The sequence below is a fragment of the Octopus bimaculoides genome, chromosome 4 (assembly GCF_046866305.1).
Source record: "Octopus bimaculoides isolate indiv1 chromosome 4, ASM4686630v1, whole genome shotgun sequence".
Classification (NCBI taxonomy): domain Eukaryota; kingdom Metazoa; phylum Mollusca; class Cephalopoda; order Octopoda; family Octopodidae; genus Octopus; species Octopus bimaculoides.
Window position 1 is genome coordinate 90,129,900 of NC_142931.1, and position 24,379 is coordinate 90,154,278.

At 36.6% G+C, this 24,379-nt stretch overlaps 1 protein-coding gene across 3 annotated transcripts in view; it reads right to left on the bottom strand.

The window, feature by feature from the left end:
• Positions 1–24,379, bottom strand: part of LOC106869980 (palmitoyltransferase ZDHHC4) — a 40,730-nt gene that overhangs the window by 8,781 nt on the left and 7,570 nt on the right. For 2 of the 3 annotated variants that reach the window (XM_014915928.3, XM_089350960.1), the window contains one exon: positions 4,039–4,183. In XM_014915928.3, coding sequence (XP_014771414.1) covers positions 4,039–4,179 — 141 coding nt within the window. In that variant the 5' untranslated portion in view covers positions 4,180–4,183. Of the gene's footprint in view, positions 1–4,038; positions 4,184–6,189; positions 6,212–24,379 lie in introns of those variants that run through there. The other variant, XM_089350961.1, reaches the window with a different exon arrangement.

Sequence of the window (24,379 nt, forward strand, 5' to 3'; positions counted from 1 at the left end):
AGGTACCTAAAGTACCCAAATGGTCTAACTATTTGCAATACAAATTCCATAAAGCAAGTTCAACAACTTTCATCAGCCATTCAAGTGGGCATGGGAACCAGATTGATTTTGTACTTATCAGAAAATGAACCAAGCTGATGGTTGAGAACATAAAATCATCCATCTGGTGAGGAATGTATCATTCAGTTTCTATTGGTATCAACTAGTACTGTTTGCAAGTTTTACACATTACATGAAGGAGGAAGTGACAGAGAATTATACCATAGAAACTGAACATTTGCACCAAACAACCTGTCACAAGTTACAAATTTATAACCTGGAGCCAGGTTCCAAATAAGGAATTTGTGACTAGTATCCCTGGATAACACACTGGAAAAATAACGGAATGAACAGGGCTAAGCAACATGTTTAGAAATAGCAAAAGAAAATGGTACCAGAGTGTAATACTAACTTACTTGTTCAGAAGCAAGATGTTCAAGAGAGAAGCTACATAGAAGTTTTCTGTTAAGTGGATAGGAGGCTTTAAATTTTGATGAGTATAAACTGAATTAGTATGAACTGAGGGGAAGTGAGACTGGTTTTTCTTTTGTAATGATACAAAGAAAGAGTCATGTAACTGTTATTGAGACAGGGCTTTGTTATTTTTAATTTTTTTTTTTTTTGAACGAGAAAGTATGATAGCAAGGGTCTTCTTAACACTTTAGCGTTTAAACCAGCCATATCCAGCCAAAATATTCTACCTGTTTTTTGATAAAGCCTCTTACACCTACCTTACAATGTCATTCTAAAAAAAAATAATCGCATCATTGAAATCTTAAAGCTATAATATAATATGTGATTAATTCAAAACAATGTGAATAAATAAGCATTATATTTAACAGAGTAATCTGAATGCTAAAGGATTCAAGTGGAACTAACAAAGAGGCCAATTACTGATGTTAGATTTAGCATGGTTAGTGAAACTATCAAGTAGATAAATATCAGCAAGTAAGTCTTTCAAGAGCAGTTGCTGAAGTGTTGAAAGTGTCAAGCTATCTAAGTTATACAAAGTGTTCAGGTTAAATTTTATGATTTTTATGCCTTCTTTTTTTCAGAAACAGCTTGATGTATTGGTGAACAGTGAATGATATTGGAGAGCTTAAAGATTAAAGTTGTAATTGAGAAAAAATTAGCTGACATGGAGGGCTGGAGGCCATCTAAATACTGGAAAAAAGGTTACCTGTATCATGATGATCCATGCTGGTTATCAAAATGCTGACATCATGACTGCTGCTCAATGTTCTTAACAGGGACAGCTGCAACAGAGACTACAAAGTTGTGGCCTGCAGGAAGGGACACAACAGGCATTCTGACTGCATCTACATGCCAGAATTAACCCCCACATCTTTGAACAGGGTCTGATGCTCAGTTCAGATGGCTATGTGAAGCTGCTGGATATTGTGGTCAACCCCTAGCTGGAGAGGATTGTTGTTGGATAGCCATAAGTGGTAGTAAGATTCTCCTCCTTGCCATACCTCAAGAAAGAGTCAGAAGTGGTTGTCAGAATTTTTATGACTTCCCCAGCCCAAATTTCTGTACTTCTGATTCCTCTAATTGTAAACTCATGGATTACTATGTGTGAGCCACAGTTGAGAAAGACACAATGGCTTTGCTGCAACATCAAGGCTGAGCTGGTGGCAAAGATCAAGGAGGGGTTCAAAAATCTTTCCAGGGACACAAGGAGCAATGCATGTGCCAGGTTCCAATGTCATCTTGAGACTATGGTGGAAGCTAAGGGAAGCTACTCAGAGTAAACTGTTATCTCCCAGTCATAATCTAGTTCAATGGTTCCCAATGTGGTGGCCATGGACCTCTGGTGGTCTGCAAAGGTAGTACCAGCAGTCCGCGAACTAAATTCAAAATTTCATATATATATATATACACACACATAAGGATAAGCATATTAAAAGGGGTCTGTGGGAAAACTCATTTAAATAAAAGGGTTGGGAGCCACTGTGTAAAGGTCAGGAACCACTGATCTACCTAATACTTTTTGATTTTTTAAAATACTTTTATTTTGGATGTCGTCTTTACCTTTTATGCAAACAGTCAAATTTAACCTGGTCACCTTGTATATGTTAAATAGGTCATACATGTATCATTCTGAACAATAACAAGAGCAAAGAGATGTACAGGAAAGGGCATGTCATCACAATAACTGAGGGAGTTTTAACAAAAGTAGTTCTAATTTGGATGAGATGCAGTTTATGTTTGGGTTAGGGCCACAGGTTTCATGCCTGGTGATTGAAACACATTAAGGAGAGATGTGCAAGCCATATGTATGAAAATGCTGTTAGCAAGGTTAAGTTTGGCATCAAGTTTAGAGAGTAATTTAGTATACAAGTAGATGTCCACTAGAGCTCTGTCATCCATTTGTATCTATTTGAAAGGATTGGTTGCATTGGTGAGATTTTTATATGTCGATGAGATGGTCCTCTATCAAAAAGTGCTAATTAGTGACAGAGAACATGAAGTTGCACCACTCTCTGTGAAATGATCTTGCTTGATTCATAGAAAGTAGATTAGAATTTAATAGTGCATACTCAATTCAAACAAAGGATATGTAAGAGTGGGATCTATTACTAGTTGTCAGAAAAGCAGGACCAATGATTTAGTTCACTAAAGGAACCTCTTAAAACAAAATCATAGACTGCTCAGATAACTCACTAGAGGTAGTTAATAGTTTCTCTTACACAGATGATATAATCAATGCTTGAGGTGGTTTTAGAAATTTAGGAGCTGTTGTCCTAAACGTAATAAAGGTTTCTCTTTCTATATGAGAAGCAGATAGTATGAAGCAGTTAAACAGATAGTTAGACATGGACATGATAATGAGAACAACAATGATGGGCTGACAATGATGTGTCAGTATTCCATTCAGGAATAAATATGACACTGATATTTAATTTTATATATCTTAATCTCTATTGTTAGAACTATAAGTGAACCATAATTTGTACCAGCCAATAAAGTTACTAGCAATATTAATCAAATCTCCCTCAAATTCCAACATACCATCATAGAGGAGGAGGACACAGTGGCTAAGCAGTATCATGTGCATTGTTTTGTAAAAAGATAATACAGTCATAAATGAAATACCTTTGATCATAAATCTGATCAATCTTAACTAACATCATCATTATGTAATGTCCCTTTTCCATTTTGGCATGAACTGGACTGGTGAGAGTGACATCCATGTGAGTGCATGGGGTTTATATACCGTAAAAACCCATGTAATTTGTGCAGCTGTGTAATTTACGCCTCTACTCAAGTAAAATTCACCCCCAAAAGTTTTCAGAATAGCCAATATGGCCAGGGGAAAAAGGTTTTCAATATAGTTGTATTTAGCATAATTTCACTAACTTATTAGATTTTATTAAATTTTCATTAAATAAAAATAATTTCTGTTTAACAGGTATCACATTAAATGCTATTAAATTACAAAGTGTTTGTGTTGTTTATAATAATACTAACTGACCTCATGATTTCAAAAATGACAGCTAATTGTAGTATTTTATATATAAATATGGATAGTAAATCAAATTAATACACTTGTCAATGTTATCTAGTGGTTGTCTTTTGAGATATGACATCAATCATCGTTTGTTACTGAAAGAATGCTAGTTCACACATACAAACTAGCATTTATGCACCCCCTAAAGTTTATTTTTATTTTTGTGAAAAAAATGCGTAAATTACATGGGTTTTTACGATATTACCATAGGTTGTATAAAGCAGATCACCCCAATCTGAATGAACAATGCACTAACAAGAACACAAACACTCTCAAATATTAATCTTTATTTCACTTGTAATAAGACACCAATGGAGAAAATATATTATTACATGTGGTCTTATCTTTCCACAGCCTAAATACAATTATAATCAACCAGCACACACAGATAATGACTCAAACTTTATATCTATGTCTTATGTGCAATTATCATAGAAAAATGTGATCAGTGCTAGGTAAGTAAACCAAATACTTGGGAATGTTACCTTGGATATGGTATTCTTCATCCATCCCAGAGGTCCATTGATACAGGAGGGGTGTTCTCCACAGATGCAGACAACAGTAATACAGGAAAAGATCAGCAGGTAACCAATGAGTAGTGTCAAAAATTCCATTGCGAATGGCATGGAGCTGAAATAAAACGTTCATCAGTGAGTTATTTTAGAATCTGTAGGCAATGGTTTGTATTATGAATAAACAAATTTCTATAACTAAATTCATCTCGTTCCTGCCCATCCAGCTCCCAATCTCCTTTTGCAATTTTGTGAATTTACTCTCCAATCCCCATTACACTTCACAATATACACCACCCTGTAACTTGAGTGTATGGTCCCTGCCTCCACCCTATCCCTTCTTCACTCCCTTTTTCTGTCTCCACATGGAGTAGCCATGTTTCTCCTCTAATGCAAGACATCCTTTTGTCTTTTGATACTTCTCCCATGTCAATTGAAGCATCTTATCCTGCAAGTGGTTGGCATTGGGAAGGGTATCCAGTCATAGAAACCATGTCAAAGCAGACAGCAGAGCTTGGTGCAGTCTTCTGACTTGCCAATTCCTACCTAACCATCCAACCCATGCCAGCATGGAAAAAGGATGTTTGATGATGATGATGATGAAACACAAAAGATTACAGTGCCAGACAACCTATGTAAATACATATGGGCATAGGGTGTAGATAGCAATTTTTTATCTTTATCCTGAAGGCCTCTGCCTTTCACCCTTGAAAACTGGGTTTTTTTCTTCCTTAGTATTTGTAGTGGCGCATACATTTGTGCCCATATATATATGTGTATGTTTGTGTGTGTGCATGCAGGCATGCAGACACACTGTTTGGTAGCATATGCAGCATACAATTTTGTACATACTTTGTATGTATGACTGTACATACAATGTGCAGCATACATGCAATGCATATAGTTAGTGCTTTTATTTACTGATCTATTCATTTCATTTCAGCTCTGCTTGTCCCCACCCACATTTTTTCATTATGATTCTGACCACTCCTTACTTCTTTTTAACTCTTAATATTTTCTACATTACTGATCTCAATTCTCTACCAGCTGCATTTCACATTGCCCGTGTGTTAGGTTGCATTATTGTGTATGAGTCATTTTTGTTTTTTGTTGTTATTTTCTTTTTGTTCATTTGTCTTTTACCTTTGTTCTCACTAACCTCACCTAGTTTTACTTTCACCACTTCTCTCCCATTTCAAAACTTTGACTACTTGCTACTCACATCATTTCCCACAGGCTTCTCTCTCTCACACACACACACACACACACACACACACACACACACACACACACACACACACACACACACACACAATACTCTTTCTTTCATTTTTTTATTGGTATTTTGCAACCAAGACAACATGTTTTCATATATCTCCACCACCACCACAACTGAAAGACATGACACAAGGGTTAGAACTATTTGTTACTCCTAACAATAAATGACATCACTGAACTCTTTTAATAACTCTTATCAGATACAGGGAGTGTGTACAAATAAATACAATGTATTATCTGTAAATGTTATTATAATTAAGTATAGAAAATTTACAAGGATTCATAAAGAGAGTAAATATACAGGCATATCTTGGCATAAGTTGTTTCGATTTAAGTTGTTCTCAATTATATGTCAGTTTTCAAAAATAATATATCTTCTTGTCTTCTTGCCTTTAACCCTCCAATGCGGAGTATAGGCCACTTATAATTGAATTCCGTGTCGCATAATTTCTCGCTTCTGTACTTATACTCTGCCATGAATGTCCCCCTTTCTCTAGTTCCTTTTGTGTTGATCTACGCCACAAGTTCTTAGGCCTACCCCTCTTTCTATATCCATCCGGATTCCACTGTAAAGCACTTTTCGTTGCATTTGGTGTGTACTTTCTAATTGTGCTACCAATCCACTTCCACTTTTTCTTAAATATTTGCTCTCTAATCGGAACTTGATTCGTTCTTTGCCAATATATGGAAAAATTTAAAAATCAAGTCATTTTTCTTGACTTTACGTCTGTCTGCCACAAATATTAGAATTGTAAAATCACTAGAAAACCATTAAAAGCACATAAAATCATGTTACTGTGTAATAAATAAGAATAAAAGCATATAAAATCATATTAAAATACGTACAGTAAATGTTAAGATACACACCATAAAGCAGTGTAACTTAGTGAATAAAATCATGAAATCAGCTGTGTTGTTTTATTTATCAGTCTTTCGGAGCTCATATTGTACTGTAGTTCCAATATCTACCGTTAGGAGTCATTATCACTCATGATTCCCGTGACTGTTTTGAATTCAGATTTGTTTTCGTCTGTTTATCGGTTACTTTCTCATTCTCATTCATGGCTCCTAAGAAAATTCATAGTGAAAGTGCTAAGTGTCATGCTATAATGCTAGAAGATAAACTGGCTATTAGAAAACGCCACGAAAAAGGAGAAAAAGTGGTAGCAATTGCACAATCTTTGGGATGAGTTGGACAACCGTATCATTGATTGTACATAATAAGAACCAGATCTTAGCACATATCAAATCTGAAGTCCCAAGGATGAGGAACACTGTAATCAATAAGAAAAAAATGATTTGTTTGTATGCTTAAAATAGGTTTTTATTAACCATGTATTTTAGCACATACCAAACATATCAAACTATGTATTATTGAAAATGCATTGATAAATAAAGTACAGAACTGGGAATGGTTATTATTGGTTTAGCCTACAGACAAGTAAATTTGGCCTAGCCTAGCTTAGAGACAAGTTAATTCGACTTAAGTCGTGTCTCCTGGAACCAATTAATGACGTAGGGTGAAGTATGCCTGTACTGAATTTACTTGGGTAAAAAAATTAAATATAGAAGCAGGATTAAAACCAAATGGCAATCTTTAAATCCTACTTTAACATGGATGTATTATAAGAATGCTGATTTCAAGTCTGTACTTCATTGCTCTAAAAGTCTATAGCAAGTATTTCTCAAGGCAAATACTGCCATATTATGGTGTTCTAACAATACATCCACATTAAGTAATAAAGGTTGCCATTTGGTATTAATACTGCTTCCATTACTAATACTTAATTTTTACAGACCTTGCTGGCTATTTGTGACACCAGAAACTGAATAGTCACAATTTTTCAATGTATTGTTAGCAGTGATATTTGGCTTGCATGCAGTGAGTGGACGCCTGCTGCTGAGAAAGTGCAAACACACTGAAACCATGTGATCTCACAGTTCTGCCACTGGTGCTGAATGATTTTTTTGTCTATTACTGATCTGTCTGTGCTTCTTAGCACTAATCATCTATACGAGAAGATTTTTCAAGGTGAACTCCACAGTATTACAACATTATAACAATATATTCATACAGAAATAAATTTATTTCTCAAAGGCGTGATAATGCTATAAATAGCGTGGTCAGGATAAATTATCCACATATTGCAGAAAAATACGTTACTGACCAGCCATGAGACTCGAACTCACATCTCTGTGATTATGCGTCAAGTGTAAACTGTTTGTTTACTTTCATCGTAAAGTTAAATATATTCATGCTAAGTAGGATATAAGATTGTAATTTAATATTCCAAAATTCTGGGTCAAAATTGGTGGGTAGCATTACACTTGAGTGTAAAACAATATAAAAGTGCAAAAATAAGCCTGCAAAAATAAAACTACCAAATGACAATCCCATGACATCTAACAGCTAATGTAAGCACTACATTGTCTGTAGCTCTGTAGGTCTAAAATATGTAATATGTAACAAACATATCCGATATTAGTAGTAGTGTAGGGGCATGTGCTGTAACAGCAAGTTGCTGCAGCCAACATTTGTTGGTGATTCCCTACGCATGGCAGATGACACCAGTCAAGCAACAATCCTCCAATCAATGGGTCTATTTTTCCACTGAATCATTGTTGGTGAGGGTTTTAAGAAGTCAGAGTGCAAATCCTGCCTCAACCTCTTTTGGTCACTTGTGACATGCAGAAGAAACATTAGGTCTATTTTTTGACATGTTGGTCCCCACACAGCACTAAAGCAATGTGAAATGAAGTGCTTTGCTTAAGAACATAACACGCTGCCTGTTTCAGGAATGAAAACCATGATCTGGCAGTTGTGAGTACAACACCCTCACCACTAGGCCACATGCCTTCATCCAATGATGATTGTTAATTCTGTTAGCACACTGATGGGTGTGGTTATACAACCAAGTGTTCAAAAGATTACAAAACTGAAAATATTACAGTTTAAAATATGAAAGTTGCATTACTGACATATCTTTACTTGTTTCCTTCATTGGACTGTGGCCATGCTGGAGCACTATCTTCAAAGATTTAGCTGAACAACTGACTCCAGTACCTCTTTTAAATTCTAGCACTTATTCAATCAGTCTCTTTTACAAAACTTCTAAGTTATGAGGATGTAAAGAAACCAACATCAGTTGACAACAAATCAAAGGAGTTAAAATGCAAAGACACAGAGAGATACATGTATACACACACACACACACATGTATATGTTTATGAATTTGTGTTGTAAGATTCCTGATGTGAAACTATCTGTTGAAACAGATATTGTTGTATTTTGAGATAGTCAAAGAATGGACTAAGCACAGCAGGAGCATACACAAGAATGGAAAGTGTCACTAAAGAGGTCACAGATGTGTGACGAAAGATTTCCAGACAATGGACATGAGTTAAAATAAGAACAGTAATAAACAAATGAAGAACAAATATATAGTGTGTGTGTGTTTATTTGGCAAAAAAAAAAAAAATGACCATCCCGAAATACAACAATATATATATATATATATATATATATATATATATATATATATATATATATCAGGAGTGAAGGATCTATGTATGCAATGTATGCACTGCATGCCTTACTATTTTTCCACAATAAATAATTTTTGTGTAATATATAACTGGTTGTTGATAATTTTCACTAGATTCATTGTAGTCATATTTACTTTTATTTCGCATTCCTTCATTTATTATTATAAAGTGGTCAAGAGAAAGAATAGTAAAGGAAAGTAAGTTTTCTTACTGTTTGTTTTCAGTCATAGTAAGAGCAGATATTTCACTGCTTGCTTTCAGTCATAGTAAAAGCAGTGACCAAGACAGAAAAGCAGATGTTTTACTGCTTGCTTTCGGCCGTGTTAAGCCAGCAGACATGTCAACTTTTTTTTCTCTTGAAGTACTGATGTTTTTACTGTTCTGTGCAGAGTTTTCTTGACTATTTCACACATAGAGCAAAAAGAAGAACCGGTAATTTGTGTGTATGTGTGGAATTAAAAAGTAAAGTTTTCATCCATTTGTTCATGCCAATGCTTTAAAATTTAATTTTAGATACTTAAAGTTATTTAAGAAAGGTTATGCAAAAAAGTAAATTAGCATCTAAATTATACTAATGCATAAAGCTTTGATTCATTTAAAAAGATTATAACCCAGTAGAATTTCTCATGCGTTCAATCACCCCCAGAATGGCAAAAAGGTCAATTACTTCAGTTTTCTCTCTACTTTCCCTATCTGTGAAACAGATAAGAAGAATATTATCATTCTTGGAAAAGAGAAATCAAAGCTTAAGATAAAAATCAAAACCGAAGTGAGCAGCAAGGAATGTCATCATTATTTTGATTGAAAGTATTATGAATGGTCATAGTGAATGACAAGATGACCAATTCTGAACAATTTTTTGTTTCCTTATGTCTGTTAGTTTGTCAGTATAAGAACACATTTGCTCAGTTTTTAAGTGATATTGAAAACGAAATCATTTAATTGTATAGCTGTTACAAGTGAAGGTGGTAATTAAGCCAATGATTGAAAAAAAAAAACAGCATTTGTAGCTGTTGTGTTTGGGAGACTACAGACCTTCAAATGAAATCTTATTTGTCACATGTTTTGTGATTTGTTGATGAAAAGGAAAGGCTTCAAGAAAGGTTTAGGGAATAAGTCGATGTCAGTAAAGACAGAAAAGCTGCATCACTGACAGAAATTGTACATTGTTATACACATTCACTTAATTTGGTACTCTCTCAAACTAGTTCCCCAGTCACCCTTTGTCACTGATATATATGCATGTGTGCATGTATATATGTATGCATATTTATATGTATTTATATGTATACATATTTAATTTTTCACTGAACACTGGTAAAAACCAGAGAACTAGGAAGCAAGCATCCCTTAAAGGATTATAGGTCCTTGGCATAATCAAATTTATATTGTAAAAAAATTTATGAAAATGAATTTATATTAGTTTCTATTAATAAAATGGAGAAAATTGAAGTAGACATTTCTATGAAAGATATTCCGATTCCACCCAAAAAGGAGTATACTAAGGACCTAATTAAAAAAAAACAACTGAATTTATCCCTAGACTCAGATGGAAGGCATACCACTTTGATAAGAAAATGGATACACTAATAAATAGCAAAACTGAAGTGAAGGCCCAACTACCAGTGAAAATTTTTAAGACTAAGAGATACCCATCACCAAATAGTCACCTTGCCAGTTTTGAGGATGAATTATGGAAACTTATATGAAATGTTAAAGTTAAAAGATATCCCCCTAGAGGAAATGAGTACTTGATGAAGCTAAAATCTATCATATCGGAACTTAGAGGTAAAAATGGAATAATTGTTCATTCAGATAAGACTGGCAACTTGCACAATCTGGAAATAAATTACTACCATGAAATTTTGAAAAAAGAAATTACAAAAATCTCTAAAAAAAAAGATATGTTAAGAACTACTAACTTAATTTCTAAACAAATTATGGAGAATTACAAATTAGATGATAGAAGTGAACTTATTACTCCTAAAAGATCAAGGATTATTTTAAAGGATCACAAGGATAATTTTTATGGTAACCCTAAAGTTAGATTGATTTGCCCAGCGAAATCTGACCTGGATAAACTTAGTAAAGTTATTTTAGATAAGTATATACCAGTTCTTAAAGAAAAGATTAAGTTACAACTCTGGTCTAATACCTACAAGGTAATAGATTGGTTTAATAGCATTAAATATAAAGGTAGGAATAAATACATGCAAATAGATATTGATAGTTATTACTGTTCAATTAACCAAGTAGTTTTAAACAAAGCCCTTTTATTCACGAAAAATATTCAAATATAAATATGAATAAAATTAATGTTATTTTGACTGCCAGAAGAACAATTATAGAATTTGAAAACAAGTATCGATATAGCCATGGGCTCTGCAGATTCTGCCCAAGTTACAGATTTTGTTATTATTTATATTCTTTTTATCTTAGGAAGGGATTTTCCTGAACTTGCGAGAGGTTGATATAGGGATGGTGCCTTTTTACCATTAGGAACCTATCTAATAGGAAACTTGAACTATATAAGAAGAAATTTTACAGATTTTTAAAGAATGGAATGATATAAAACAGAATAATAATATGAGTAGTTATGAAAATATTTTGTGATTGTAAGATTAGAAGTAAATGTTTATTTTAAAATTATTGTAAACAAAAACATGTTTAGAGATGTAAAGTGAAATCTGATGGTAAGAATTTTTTTTACATAGGGGCAATGCAAAATTTTATCAAGAAATGCATCTCTAATCACATTTACACCTTTAATAATAGGAACAGCTTCTCTTGTACCAGCCTCAGTAAATTTATTTGAGACTTGAAAGACAAGAAAAAAGTTTTTCTGTGGAGTAGAAGATTGTAAGCAAGGCTGCTGCTTATAAGGATTGAGACTGGGTTTTCATGTGTTCACGCATGTAAAAGGGCTCTTAAAAACTACCATTAGATATATTATTATCATAAATAAATTAATTATATGCTAACACTACAAGTACATTGAATAGATATGTATATATAGATAATTAGAATTAAAAGTGAAAGAATAAATGTGAAACTATTAGTCTTATCACAGAACTAAAAGTGAAAGAATAAAAGTGAAACAATATTATATGACATTACAATATTACAATATAGGTGTCATTCTTTCACTTTTGACATGTAATACCAAACCAGTGCCAATGTTGTTTTGTTTTAATCTAAATGGAAAAAAAATTTCATGCTGACACTCATGGGGTCTGATATTATTACCATGTAAAATTTCATTTGATTTGGTTGAGCCATTTGAAAATGCTTTGGGAACAGACAGACAAAGAGATAAAGAATTTTATTCATACAGGCATACTTCGGCTTAAGTCGTTCTCGATTATCAGTCGGTTTTCAAGAATAACATATGGAAAAATAAAAATCAAGTCAAGTCATTTTATTCAACTGCACATGCCATAGAAAATCCACATGTCCATTCCTGAACTAACGTGCTCATAGTATATAAATGCATAATCTACACATCTCAACATAATTATGTGTACATAGGTGCCACGGAAAACCAATTCAAGTCTGTCTGCCAAAAATACTCATCATCATCATCATCATCATCGTTTAACGTCCGCTTTCCATGCTAGCATGGGTTGGACGATTTGACTGAGGACTGGTGAAACCGGATGGCAACACCAGGCTCCAGTCTGATTTGGCAGAGTTTCTACAGCTGGATGCCCTTCCTAACGCCAACCACTCAGAGAGTGTAGTGGGTGCTTTTACGTGTCACCCGCACGAAAACGGCCACGCTCGAAATGGTGTCTTTTATGTGCCACCCGCACAAGCCAGTCCAGGGGCACTGGCAACGATCTCGCTCGAAAATCCTACAGGAGCCAGTCAGGCGGTACTGGCAACGGCCACGCTCAAAATGGTGCATCTCATGTGCCACCCGCACAAGAACCAGTCCAGGGGCACTGGCAACGATCTTACTTGGCTTGCCGGGTCTTCTCACGCACAGCACATTTCCAAAGGTCTCGGTCCGTAGTCATCGCCTCGGTGAGGCCCAATGTACGAAGGTCTTGCCTCACCACCTCAGCCCAGGTCTTCCTGGGCCTACCTCTTCCACGGGTTCCCTCAACTGTTAGGGTGTCGCACTTTTTCACGCAGCTATCCTCCTCCATTCTCACCACATGTCCATACCAGCGCAATCGTCTCTCTTGCACGCCACAACTGATGCTTCTAATGTTCAGCTTTTCTCTCAAGATACTTACACTCTGACGGGTATTCACATTGACATTACACATCCAACGGAGCATACTGGCTTCATTCCTTGCGAGCTTACGTATGTCCTCAGCAGTCACAGCCCATGTTTCACTGCCATGTAGCATGGTTGTTCGTACGCATGCGTCATACAGTCTGCCTTTTACTCTGAGTGAGAGTCCCTTTGTCGCCAGCAGAGGTAAGAGCTCTCTAAACTTTGCCCAGGCTATTCTTATTCTAGCAGCTACACCTTCAGCGCACCCACCCCCACTACTAACTTGGTCGCCCAGATAGCGGAAGCTATCGACTACCTCTAGTTTTTCACCCTGGAATGAGATAGAAGTTGTTTCCTGTTTGTTTACAGTCTTTATTGCACCTGAACATCTGCCACAAACAAAAACTAACTTGCTAGTTAACCTGCCTTTGATGTTGCTGCACCTCTTATGTGTCCATAGCTTGCACCGGGTACATCTTATAGAGTTACTACCTACTCCTTTTCTACATACTGAGCAGGGCCATCTACCTGAAGGGGTTTGTGTTTTATCTACCTTCCTACTTATTAGGATTTTGGTTTTAGCTAGGTTGACTCTAAGGCCCTTCAATTCTAGACCTTGCTTCCACACCTGAAACTTCTCCTCTAGTTCTGATAGTGACTCCGCAATTAGGGCAAGGTCATCAGCATAGAGGAGCTCCCAGGGGCAACCTGTCTTGAACTCCTCTGTGATTGCCTGGAGGACTATGGTAAATAATAGGGGGCTGAGGACAGAACCTTGGTGGACCCCTACCTCTACCCGGAATTCATTGCTGTACTCATTTCCAACCCTCACCTTACTGGCAGCATCTCTGTACATGGCTCGCACAGCTCTCACTAACCATTCTTCTATCCCAAGTTTCCTCATTGACCACCAGATAAGGGATCGGGATCGGGGGACCCTGTCAAAGGCTCTCTCCATGTCAACGAAAGCCAGGTACAGAGGTTTATCCTTAGCTAGGTATTTCTCCTGCAACTGTCTCACTAGAAATAAGGCATCAGTAGTGCTTTTACCTGGCACAAACCCAAACTGCATCTCATCTAAATTGATTCGCTCCCTAATTAGTTGGGCTATGACCCTCTCTGTAACTTTCATAACCTGATCTAACAGCTTGATGCCTCTGTAATTATTTGTATCTAAAGTGTCCCCTTTACCTTTGTAGCAGTTGACTATGATGCTGCTACACCAGTCATTGGGTATGACTCCTTCGTGTATCACCTGGTTCCTAATACGGGTGACTAGGCTATAGCCAACACTGCCAGATATTTTGAGCATCTCTGCAGTGATTCCTGATGGGCCGGGGGCTTTCCCGGTCTTCATACTCTTAATTGCTTTATCTACCCTGGTACTATCAACTCGGATAGCTGGTCCCTCTATTGGGTCGACATACGGCAGGCTCTCTTTCTCCCATTCATTCTCTTTATTAAGCAATCTATCGTAGTGGCATCTCCAGACCTCTTTCTTTGCATCCTCATTTAATGCAAGCGTACCATCATCCATGCGAACACATTTCTCTCCTACAACATCACTATTGTCTCTCCTACACTGTCTTGCAACACGAAATACCTCGAGTCTTTGGTCCTCACGGCGCAAAATCACCAGAAAACCATTAAAAGCACATAAAATCATGTTACTGTACAATAAATAAGAATAAAAGCATCGTTGATTGTACATAATAAGGACAAGATCTTAGCACATATCAAATCTGAAGCCCCAGAGATGAAGAACACTGTCATCAATAAGAAAAAAATTATTTGTTTGTAAGCTTAAAATAGGTTTTTATTAACCGTGTATTATTGAAAATGCATTCATAAATAAAGTAAAAAACTGAGAATGGTTATTATCAGTTTAGCCTAGAGGCAAGTAGATTTGGCCTAGCCTAGCCTAGAGTCAAGTTAATTCAACTTTAGTCAGTCTTTGTTTGACTCATGTGTCTCCTGGAGCCAATTAACAACATAGGGTGAAGTATGCCTATATATATATATATCCTGTATATATATATATATATATATATATATATATATATATCCTGTATATATATATATATATATATATATATATATATATATATATATAGAGAGAGAGAGAGAGAGAGAGAGAGAGAGAGAGAGAAATAATTAATTATATATTAAAGCTACCAGAACTTTGAATCTTCAAGCATTCAACGACAATATGAGTCTTCAAACATAGTTCCTCCCATAAATTCTTACATAAAATTTAGGATTTTATGGAGGGTCAAAGTTGGGAGCAAAAAAATGACAGTGGACACATACAAGGAAACCGAACGAAAACAAACATGGAGGGTTGTTAGACCAAAAAGCCGCCAGATAAACTTAAGAATAATAAGAATATGATTAACTGCACATGCCATAGAAAATCTGCATGTCCGCTCCTGAACCAACATGCTCATAGTATATAAAAGCATAATCTACACATCTCAACATAATTACGTGTACATAGGTGCCACGGAAAACCAATTCAAAGTCCGTTATCGAAACCACATCTTGTCATTCTGAAAAATAGACGGCACGTGACCTCGCTGGCAGACCTTATATGGGGACTGAAAGAATCAAAAATTAAATACCAAATAGAATGGTCAAAAATAAAATAAAAGATGCACATCCATGTACTTCACTATCTGGCAAATGTGACCTTTACCTTGAGGAAGCACTGAGTATTCTACTAAGTAATGAAAATCTAGTGAATAAACATGATGAGAAAACTTCAAGATGTAGTCACTGTGCCAAATATGCATTTTCCAGATTGAACAGTGTATAAATTATAATTATTATTATTCTATCTCACTAAACCCATTTTTTACCGCCTTCACATATGTATAGGAGTGTGTATTTATGATGGATCATTCAATGATATAACTATGTACATGAAAATGAGTAGGTAAATGTATAAGTGTCTATGTATAGACATGAATGTGTTTATTGATATGTAGGTGAGTATATGTATGCATGTGTGCATCTGAATACATGTACATATATTTTTTATATATATGCATGTATGTGTGTACGTGTCTGCATGTGAGTGTGTGTATGTATGGAAACACTCAGTGGTGTATGGTATATTGGTGTGTAAGTGATTGTATAAGTATGAGGTAATGGATGAATATATTTTGTGTAAAGGTACAGTTCAGCAAAAGAGACTAATAGAATAAGTACCAGGCTTAAAAATAAGTAGTGGGCTTGATTTGTTTAACTAAACCCTACAAGATAGAACTTCAGCATGGCCACAGTCTAATGACTGAAAAAAGTAAAAATTAAAATAAAAGATATATATACATACAGAAAAAACTTCTACACAGTCTTCATCAACCAAATTAACTCACAAGTGTCAGCCTGAGTTTATAGTAGAAGATACCTGCCTAAGGTGCCACACAGTCAGACTGAATCTGAAACCACACAGTCAGACAGAATCTGAAACCAAACTGAGTTTCTTAACTACAACAGCCATGCCTGTACCTTATGCTAGCAATGAAAAAAAAGTTATAGCAATCACCCTTATAATAAAAGTATTGTATGTGAAAAAAGAAGATATTACACCGGATTCTTAAAAGGTATAGATAACAATGATTATATTTGGACATCACATCGTGAAAGAAAAAATATATTACTGACTTTAGCTAAAATGTGAGAGTGCGTCACATATTCAAAATTACTACCATTAAAAATAATAAAACTTATTTACAATACACTAGATTGGAGGTGCCCAATTTCAAAATCTCTTGTGTATCTTCTGAGTGACTCAGCCAAGCGGAGGGGAATCTTTTTAAGTCACACTCCATGTATAACAAAGCACTTGTCAGTCTTACAGTGCAACTCGCAATAATATTGCAAAATTTTATGGGTTATACACACCTTTTACTCACCAAAAACATTAAAAATAAGAATACATGGCTTAGGCTACAAAGTTTTGTCTGACCCACTTCGAGAAAAATGTATTAAGGTATTATTTTGTAAAATTATTATCTTTTTTTTCCACACTCCTCAAAACCCTGGAACTCCCAAACCAGGGACCCACAACCAGAGTAGTAGCACCTGTCAGGGTTTAAGCTTTGGGCTAAATAGCATTTAAAAACCCAATTGTAATGTATCATGAAATGTATCATGGTGGGTGTGAACTATTTCAGTAAATCAATCTTATTGAATTGATAGGGAATATCATTAGATGCTGAGTAATTGAACAGATAAACTGTCAATGGCCAGGATCAATCAGTTCAGTTAGCCAACCACTTGCTATTATCTGTAATCATTTCAGCTAGTGAAAAACCAATGTGACTAACACCCCAGTCTGACGTTCAAGCTGCATCACTCAGTCCAGTCAGGACATTTGGCATGACATATTGTCCTGGACACCCAGCTGGATGATGACAAAAAAGGATGATGATGATGACTGGTTTTTTTTTTATTATTATTATATAAGCCCTGATCCAGATGCTGCTTTTGGTTTAGTGCTAAGCTATCAACAGACAAATTTATAATGTTAGTGTCCTCACTTTCTGGCATTCTATATGCTTCTTTTTTTTCGTTTCTTCTTCCATTATACCCTCAATTAGATAAAACAAAGGTACAAGGGAGCCAGTTCACATGAGATAGCCACTAGTACACTGCAGGGATTTTGATATATATGTATGGTGATTTATATGTTGAAAAATATCAAGAGGGCTATGTTTCCTGGAATGGGATAAATATGGTAAGCTTTTCAAATAGAATTTAACACACTAATTTGGTGATCCTTGAGATGAGAACATAACTTTCACCTTTTTTTCTTCAGATTAACATTATCATATTGATTAACTGACAAACTCTTAAATCATGCTTACGAGCCAATTTTTTGCCAGAGGCTTGAGTTATTTTGCAATCTTTATTTATGCTGTTTTATATGTTTGTGTACACACACATATACATACATAGAATGACATGTGCACACACACACACACACACAAACAAACATATATACATATGCACAAACATTGTTTTTCCTAAGTATATACCTGAGTCTATTTTTTAAAATTATTCCCTTGCAACTATATTAGAAATTATTGTACTTGTGCTCATTTAATCTTACAATTTTCTATGTTATCAATCTTATCTTTAGAATGCATATTTACAATAATTCTATGAATAATTTGTTTCAATTCAATTTGATCTTCAGCAGATATGGTATTCTTAGATATGGTCAGGTCTTTAGTGCACAAGGACATCACTACATTTCAATTGATTCAATAAAAACAGTTAGATATAAACATTGTAAATATTTGTATAAAATTAAGGTCAATGACCCAAGAAATTATTATCTCATTAGATATTTTAACTTTTAACCAACTATGGATAAGGTGCTGGTGATATTTAAGCTGCAGTCAACCCTGATGAGCAAACCTTTGATAAAAGGCATTTCAACAATGACCATCTCATAATTTCTCAGATATTGTTTATTTAAGACAAAATTTGCAATGGATATTTTTTGATAAATAGGTGAGGTTTAATTTAAAGGATATTTGGCTGCTTTATCAAGTAGATCAAGAAACCACTTAGGCAATTATTATTCACAACTGACATCAAAGATTTCACTTTCCTAGAATTGGTAGATTAAAACAAGCCTCATATTTAGTTGATAATACCATATCCAATTCCATGGTAGTACAAATACATCTTTTAATCAGGTGTCAATAATGGTAAACTAACCTTTGCAAAACACTGCTTCACAATGTTATAAAGTACCAGCATACAATCTATATACTAATATGCTAAGGCCAAATGCATTATGCTGTCATGTGGTTAACTGAGAAGAGAGGTGAAGAATGAGAGAAAAATAGGGAGAGAGAAGTGGGGAAAATAATAGTTATTACGTTAAGACTGAATGTGTGATGCTGTTATGTGGTTAGTTCAAGGGAGAGCCAAAAAGTGAGAAAAAAAGGAAGAGAGAGAGAGTGAGTGAGTGTTTCCACATGGGGTGGAAAGTAGCTACATGATTTTAAACATACTATAACAGAATACTGTGACAGGAAATAAAAATAAAAGTAGTTATTGTTACAGGTTTTAATGATCAATCATTTCTGTCAATGTATCTATGTGGATACATAGAAGATAATAAGGCACATGGCTTTGATATATCAACACAGTTAAATCAAAGCGGAATAACCATAGTGAATAGCTGTGGGTATTACTTTAATCTTTTTATGTATAACAGCCCAAAGGCTGAGGCCATGCTGGGGTACTGACTTTTTTTTTTTTTTGAGTAACTTGATTTAAAGTTTATCTGTACTGTTAGAGTAAACAGATATATACATTGAAAGAAATGTAGAATATGATAGATCCATTGATTGATTGCCTTTCAATACTGCCTGTGAGGACTTTTACATCTTCTCAAGATTCAAATGTTTCAGAAAAATATAAATGTCATCAAACAATTTTCAAAATAGTTGTGCACTACTACTAGAACTAAAATATATTAAATAAATCCCATTTTCAAGAAAAGTAAATTTCTAAATAATAATGAAATGTAAATCACAAGACCATATGACAACTTAAGTAGCTAAATAGGCAAATACTGAAATGGCATGCTAGATTATTTCCAGCAATAATTTGTAACATTTTTTAGCTGATTCACTAAACTTCAGCTTAAGAACATCTGTATAAAAGTCAATCTCAACAAATTTCATAGGACTCATGCAAGTATAAAAAAGTGGTAAGAAGCTTGCTTCCCAACCACATGGTTTCAAGTTCAGTCTCATTGCGTGGCACCTTGGGCAAGTGTCTTCTACTATAACTTCAGGCCATCGTATATATATGTGTGTGTGTGTGTGTGTGTGTGTGTATGTGTGTGTGTGTGTGTGTATGTGTGTGTGTGTGTGTGTGTGTGTGTGCGTGAGAAGCTCATTGTATATATATATATCAAGCTGTTAGATCAGGTTATGAAAGTTACAGAGAGGGTCATAGCCCAACTAATTAGGAAGCGAATCAATTTAGATGAGATGCAGTTTGGGTTCGTGCCAGGTAAAAGCACTACTGATGCCTTATTTCTAGTGAGACAGTTGCAGGAGAAATACCTAGCTAAGGATAAACCTCTGTACCTGGCTTTCGTTGACATGGAGAAAGCCTTTGACAGGGTCCCCCGATCCCGATCCCTTATCTGGTGGTCAATGAGGAAACTTGGGATAGAAGAATGGTTAGTGAGAGCTGTGCGAGCCATGTACAGAGATGCTGCCAGTAAGGTGAGGGTTGGAAATGAGTACAGCAATGAATTCCGGGTAGAGGTAGGGGTCCACCAAGGTTCCGTCCTCAGCCCCCTATTATTTACCATAGTCCTCCAGGCAATCACAGAGGAGTTCAAGACAGGTTGCCCCTGGGAGCTCCTCTATGCTGATGACCTTGCCCTAATTGCGGAGTCACTATCAGAACTAGAGGAGAAGTTTCAGGTGTGGAAGCAAGGTCTAGAATTGAAGGGCCTTAGAGTCAACCTAGCTAAAACCAAAATCCTAATAAGTAGGAAGGTAGATAAAACACAAACCCCTTCAGGTAGATGGCCCTGCTCAGTATGTAGAAAAGGAGTAGGTAGTAACTCTATAAGATGTACCCGGTGCAAGCTATGGACACATAAGAGGTGCAGCAACATCAAAGGCAGGTTAACTAGCAAGTTAGTTTTTGTTTGTGGCAGATGTTCAGGTGCAATAAAGACTGCAAACAAACAGGAAACAACTTCTATCTCATTCCAGGGTGAAAAACTAGAGGTAGTCGATAGCTTCCGCTATCTGGGCGACCAAGTTAGTAGTGGGGGTGGGTGCGCTGAAAGTGTAGCTGCTAGAATAAGAATAGCCTGGGCAAAGTTTAGAGAGCTCTTAGCCCTGCTGGCGACAAAGGGACTCTCACTCAGAGTAAAAGGCAGACTGTATGATGCATGCGTACGAACAACCATGCTACATGGCAGTGAAACATGGGCTGTAACTGCTGAGGACATACGTAAGCTCGCAAGGAATGAAGCCAGTATGCTCCGTTGGATGTGTAATGTCAATGTGAATACCCGTCAGAGTGTAAGTATCTTGAGAGAAAAGCTGAACATTAGAAGCATCAGTTGTGGCGTGCAAGAGAGACGATTGCGCTGGTATGGACATGTGGTGAGAATGGAGGAGGATAGCTGCGTGAAAAAGTGCGACACCCTAACAGTTGAGGGAACCCGTGGAAGAGGTAGGCCCAGGAAGACCTGGGCTGAGGTGGTGAGGCAAGACCTTCGTACATTGGGCCTCACCGAGGCGATGACTACGGACCGAGACCTTTGGAAATGTGCTGTGCGTGAGAAGACCCGGCAAGCCAAGTAAGATCGTTGCCAGTGCCCCTGGACTGGTTCTTGTGCGGGTGGCACATGAGATGCACCATTTTGAGCGTGGCCGTTGCCAGTACCGCCTGACTGGCTCCTGTAGGATTTTCGAGCGAGATCGTTGCCAGTGCCCCTGGACTGGCTTGTGCGGGTGGCACATAAAAGACACCATTTCGAGCGTGGCCGTTTTCGTGCGGGTGACACGTAAAAGCACCCACTACACTCTCTGAGTGGTTGGCGTTAGGAAGGGCATCCAGCTGTAGAAACTCTGCCAAATCAGACTGGAGCCTGGTGTTGCCATCCGGTTTCACCAGTCCTCAGTCAAATCGTCCAACCCATGCTAGCATGGAAAGCGGACGTTAAACGATGATGATGATGATGATGATATATATATATATATATGTATGTATGTATTTGTGTATCTGTGTTTGTCCCCCACCATTGCTTGACAACCAATGATGGTGTATTTACATCCCTGTAACTTAGTGGTTCGGCAACAGAGACTTATAGAATAAGTACTAGGCTTATAAAGAATAAATCCTGGGGTCGATTTGTTCAACTAAAGGCAGTGCTCCAGGGCGGTCACAGTCAAATGACTAAAACAAGTAAAAGAATAATGTTGATAACAATTATGTATGTGTGTGTGTATTTACATCACATTGTATCACATATATTATACGGTTTGCTAGGCCAGTAGACCAATCCAAAAATCCAGAAAGCTATATTAAAATACAAAGTATGTTAGTTTACTCTGATTAGAAAATGAATTTAAAATTTCAAGCAAAGTTCTTCAGTTCTTCAATGGAGAACTGTGATTATAAACTAACACAGTAAATGTTTTGCTTTTACAGTATTGTGATATGTGGCAATTAATCTAAATGAACCAAGTTTATATCTACTCCATAAAAACAGTTGAAACCTCCCTACCTTTGGATTTTGTTTCTTTTCATGTTTCTGAAGTTTATTTTATCTATCTTATTATTCTTTTATTTTATTCTTTTATTTGTTTCAGTCATTTGACTGTAGCCATGCTGGAGTACCGCCTTTAGTCGAACAAATCAACCCCAGAACTTATTCTTTGTAAGCCTAGTACTTATTCTATCGGTCTCTTTGCCAAACTGCTAAGTTACAGGGACATAAACACACCAGCATCAGTTGTCAAGCGATGGTGGGGGGGGGGGGGGGTCCAAAAACAGATACAAAAAAAACACACACACACACATACACGACGGAATTCTTTCAGTTTCCATCTAAATCCATTCACAAGGCTTTGGTTGGCCCGAGGCTATGGTAGAAGACACTTGCCCAAGGTGCCACGCAGTGGGACTGAACCCGGAACCATGTGGTTGGTAAGCAAGCTACTTACCACACAGCCACACCTGCGCCTATAATCAATATTCTCCTGTGTGAAGATGCATGACTCAGTGGTCACAGCGTCAGGCTCACAATCATGATGTAAAGAGTTTGATTCTTGGACCAGGCTGTGTGTTGTGTTATTGGGCAAAACACTTTATTTCATGTTGCTCCAGTTCACTCAGCTATTGAAATGAGTCGCAATGTCACTGGTGCCAAGCTGTATTAGCTTTTGCCTTTCTCCTGAATAACATTGGTGGCGTGAAGAGGGGAGGCTGATATGCATGGGTGACTGCTGGTCTTCTATAAACAACCCTGTCCGGACTTGTGCCTCAGAGATTGACTTTTTAGGTACGATCCCATGGTCATTCTTGGGGTCCTGTATTTATTGCCATTTCTTCCATCTTTTAGCCTTCATTTTAATATAATTGAATCCAGCTCTCTCTCTCTCTCTCTCTCTCTCTAATCAATTCTAGACTGCATTCAAAATAAATTCCTTCATCATTTGACATTCCCCAAAACATCCATCAGTGCCTCTATTCCATTTATTCTCTCTGATTCATTGCTTGTCTTCTTTACTCACTGATCTTCTGTTGATTCACCAAACCATTCTCATTTCTATTCTTTCCAGCTTTCTCTGATATTTCATGTTTGTTTCCCATGACTCATAGCACTTCTCACACATGTAGCATACACCATTCCCATAAGATTCACTAACGCTCCCCTCCAAATTAGGCACACCACACAGTTCCAAGAATTTCTTCTACAACCATCTTTCTCTACTTACCAACCAATTGTAAATACTCTTTTATAGTCTTTTTAAGTAGGCGCAGGAGTGGCTGTGTGGTAAAGTAGCTTGCTTACCAACCACATGGTTCTGGGTTCAGTCCCACTGCGTGGCACCTTGGGCAAGTGTCTTCTACTATAGCCTCGGGCCGACCAAAGCCTTGTGAGTGGATTTGGTAGACGGAAACTGAAAGAAGCCCGTCGTATATATGTGTGTGTGTTTGTCCCCCCAACTTCACTTGACAACCGAGGCTGGTGTGTTTACATCCCCGTAACTTAGTGGTTTGGCAAAAAGAGACCGATAGAATAAGTACTAGGCCTACAAAGAATAAGTCCTGGGGTCGATCTCCTCAACTAAAAGGTGGTGCCCCAGCATGACCGCAGTCAAATGACTGAAACAAGTAAAAGAGAGAGAGAGTCCAAGAAACTGAAATATTGTAGATAATCCACACCAGCAGTAGTTGCAGAACACTATGTTATACACAATGTTAGGGGTCTGAAAGACCAGTTTAGGCCCCCAAATCACAATGTATATCTTTCATGAGCTTTTAAGGGCTTTCAATTCAGATAGCAATGGTTCTGCAGATTATCTGTTACTCTATAAATTTCAGCAGTTATGCTCTTAATATAAAAAAGGGAATAGTAATAGAAGCAATGAAAAAAATCACAAACTATAGTTTATGTCATGAGTAGAAAAAGTGAAGAATTTTGTAAAGTAGTACAACTCAAATGAAAATGGAATATCAAGAACAGTATTAATTTTG